Source organism: Pipistrellus kuhlii, unplaced genomic scaffold (genome assembly GCF_014108245.1).
Source record: "Pipistrellus kuhlii isolate mPipKuh1 unplaced genomic scaffold, mPipKuh1.p scaffold_m20_p_32, whole genome shotgun sequence".
Classification (NCBI taxonomy): Eukaryota; Metazoa; Chordata; class Mammalia; order Chiroptera; family Vespertilionidae; genus Pipistrellus; species Pipistrellus kuhlii.
The window spans coordinates 3,853,967-3,856,213 of NW_023425532.1; the positions used below are offsets into that span (position 1 = coordinate 3,853,967).

Consider the following 2,247-nt stretch of genomic DNA (forward strand, 5'->3'; position numbering starts at 1 on the left):
CAGAAGAAGGGATTATATGAGGCGAAGTTCAAAGCTTGTGGCTGTAGTCCCCACAAGAGAAGATGGAGACTTGAAACCAGGTAGTGGTAGAAGAGACAGAATTGGAGAGTTTCTTGAAACATTTGTCAATACCTGAGGGCTGGATTGGAGAGTGAACACTATGAAAGCACCCGGATCCCCAGCCAGTGTGAGTGTGTGGACACTGGGATCATTCACTAAAAGGCAGGCAGAGCAGGAGAGGGGTCGAGGGTTTGTGTGTGGGGGGGAGGGGAAGGCTGCGAAGAAAGGAAGGTATGGATGACAACAGGAGGGATAAGGAGAAGTTAACTGCCTTCTAGTTCCAATGCCACCAACCCTTTCAACAAAGAATTGGCTGTGGCATTTTTGACAGCGACCCACACTGAGAACTCCATTTTGCATAGCCTCCCCAAGCAGTGTATATAGAAATTCGCAAGACAATGTCGCCCTATTTATTGTGCAACTCGTGAATACTTCCTTAAAAAAACAAAAAGTGGTTAGAGTCCGTGTGTGTGTGGGGGGGGAGGGATGTAGGCACGGGCTGTGGGGCAGTAACTTCCGCATGGGTCGCGGGACAGAATATCAGCGTGGGCCGCAGGACAGTGACGTCAGCGTGGGTCGCAGGGCGGGAACGTCAGTGTGGGCCGCCGCGGCGCAGTGACGTGGCGTGGGCCACGGGGCGATGGCGGCCATTGTGACGCAGACACAGTGCGGTGGTGGTGCCCTGGAGACCAGGCCCAAACAGAGCTTGCTTCAGTGTCAGCTGGAAACTCTCCTGGAAGCCTCCGCGGCCCACCTTCCGGCAAGTAATACCCTTCTTCCGCCCAACATGTCTGCTTCCAGCGGCTCCCAGAGGCCCATCAAGGGGATCCTGAAAAACAAAGGCCCCTCGGCCGCGGCCTCTGCCATGGCCACATCGGCCTCCTCCGTCATGGCCCCCGCCCCGCAACCCCGTGGCCTCAACCAACTACAGGCCAGAAAGCCCAAGAAGTGGGACGAGTCCAACATCCGGGCCACCTGCCGGGCTGCCTACAGGGACTACGATCTGAAGAACATCAACGAGCCCAGCACGCCCCACGTCAGGATCCAAGCTGGCGTCGAGGATATGGCACGGGAGCTCGAAGACAAAGAGCTGGCCCGAGGCTCCCCCGGCCACATCCTGGGGAAATTAGCTGCTGTCACCTATGCCTCTGAGCCGAACTGCTGCCTAGGGGAGCTGGAGAGCAAGGAGGCCCACAGCAGCAGGCTGCTTCTGGACAAGATCGAAAGACAGCGGCAGTTCGAGCTGAGACGGAAGCTGCATTACTCCGAGGGCCTGAACATCAAGCTAGGGAGAGAACTGATTGCCAAAGAACTGCAATATTTAGAAATCGATGATGAAGATGAAGAAATGCCACCTGTTGCCGGTGGAGAGAATCCCGCCTCGGGAGAAGCAGTGAAGGATGGTCCTGCAAGTGAAGAACTGCAGACTCCAGCAAGCTACCTGTAGAAGACCACCAGCCGCGCTGCAACTGTTGTCATGCCCGCTTAGGACAATAGACTGCTACTAGCTGCATAGAACTGTGCTTCCAGTAATGAAATGCTAGCAGTTTCCTCGCACTGTAATAATTAAATAGCAAGCTTAGAAAATAATAAAGTAGGAAATGCCTGCTTGATATTCTTGTGTCTGAAATCTTTTTTTTTAAATAAAGATTGCGATATCCGTTCAAAACCACATTATTTTTTATAAAACTTGATTAATGTGTGTATTATATAGCTTTTTATGTGTAAAAGGTTTAATGGGTGACTAATTTATATTCACTTATGCATGTAGTAGAGGCCCAATGCACAAAATTCCTGCAAGAGGAGGCCTTCCTTCCCGAGCTGCCTGCACCAGCTTCCCTCTTAGAACCCAGGACTGGGGCTTCCCTCTCAGCCTCGGCTTCATCCAGAAGACTGGAACGTTGGCAGGAAGGATGTCTGGTCTACTTAGCATATTATGCTTTTATTATACATTAGCCTTTATAGAGAAGGTTTTGTTACCAAACCAAAATGCAATTGGTTATATAGTATGATAAATATCCAAAGTGAGACCATTATGCTAAGTGAAATAAGCCAATCAGAAAAAGATAAATATCACATAATCTCACTCATTTGTGGAATCTAATGAACAACATAAACTGATGAATAAAAACAGATCTAGAGACAGAGAAGCATCAATCAGACCGTCAAACCTCAGAGGGAAGGCAG

The 2,247-nt window shown here is 50.2% G+C and overlaps 1 protein-coding gene across 1 annotated transcript; it reads left to right on the top strand.

Moving 5' to 3' along the window:
* Window positions 1-700: 700 nt before the first annotated feature.
* Window positions 701-1,507, top strand: PPP1R2C (PPP1R2C family member C). Its single transcript, XM_036460458.1, has one exon. The coding sequence runs from the start codon at window positions 701-703 to the stop codon at window positions 1,505-1,507; it is 807 nt and encodes a 268-aa protein (XP_036316351.1).
* Window positions 1,508-2,247: the final 740 nt, after the last annotated feature.

Coding starts and splice junctions, on each gene's coding strand:
- PPP1R2C (XM_036460458.1), top strand. CDS start 701: ATGGCGGCCATTGTGACGCAGACACAGTGCGGTGGTGGTGCCCTGGAG.